The sequence below is a fragment of the Penaeus monodon genome, chromosome 21 (genome assembly GCF_015228065.2).
Source record: "Penaeus monodon isolate SGIC_2016 chromosome 21, NSTDA_Pmon_1, whole genome shotgun sequence".
NCBI lineage: Eukaryota > Metazoa > Arthropoda > Malacostraca > Decapoda > Penaeidae > Penaeus > Penaeus monodon.
In genome coordinates, this window is record NC_051406.1 from 20,063,105 (window position 1) to 20,063,542 (window position 438).

Sequence of the window (438 nt, forward strand, 5' to 3'; positions counted from 1 at the left end):
AATGTATATACTTCCTACAGAATACTTGTTTTCTATATCAAAATTTCTTACAGATTAAACAGTATAAGCAATATAGTTTAACCTTGGTTAAGTTATCAACAGCAGAACGAGCAGCTCCAGTGTGTGCCATCATTGGAAAACCTCGGAACATGTCTGCAATGATGTTTACTACCACACCACCATGGTCACTCATCCACTGCTCGTATGCTAGGGTGATAGAGATTAAGGATTTCATGCTTATTAAATAATAATTTACACACATATGCAGTCATAACAAATTTATAGATTGGATAAATCAGCTGATTCTACAACAATTTGCAAGGACAATATAAAAAAAAATCTTTATTCTCTTATTGACTCTATATATCATCTCTTCACCAACCTCCATATATATACACACTAGCAATATATATCAACCAATCAATTTTTATATTGTAA

General features: G+C 31.7%; 1 protein-coding gene across 1 annotated transcript in view; it reads right to left on the reverse strand.

Annotated features, from left to right (window-relative positions):
- Positions 1–438, reverse strand: part of LOC119586323 (peroxisomal trans-2-enoyl-CoA reductase-like) — a gene marked incomplete at both ends in the record, with an annotated part of 6,716 nt that overhangs the window by 6,089 nt on the left and 189 nt on the right. Inside the window, 1 exon segment of the mRNA XM_037935035.1 lies at positions 83–207. Coding sequence (XP_037790963.1) covers positions 83–207 — 125 coding nt within the window.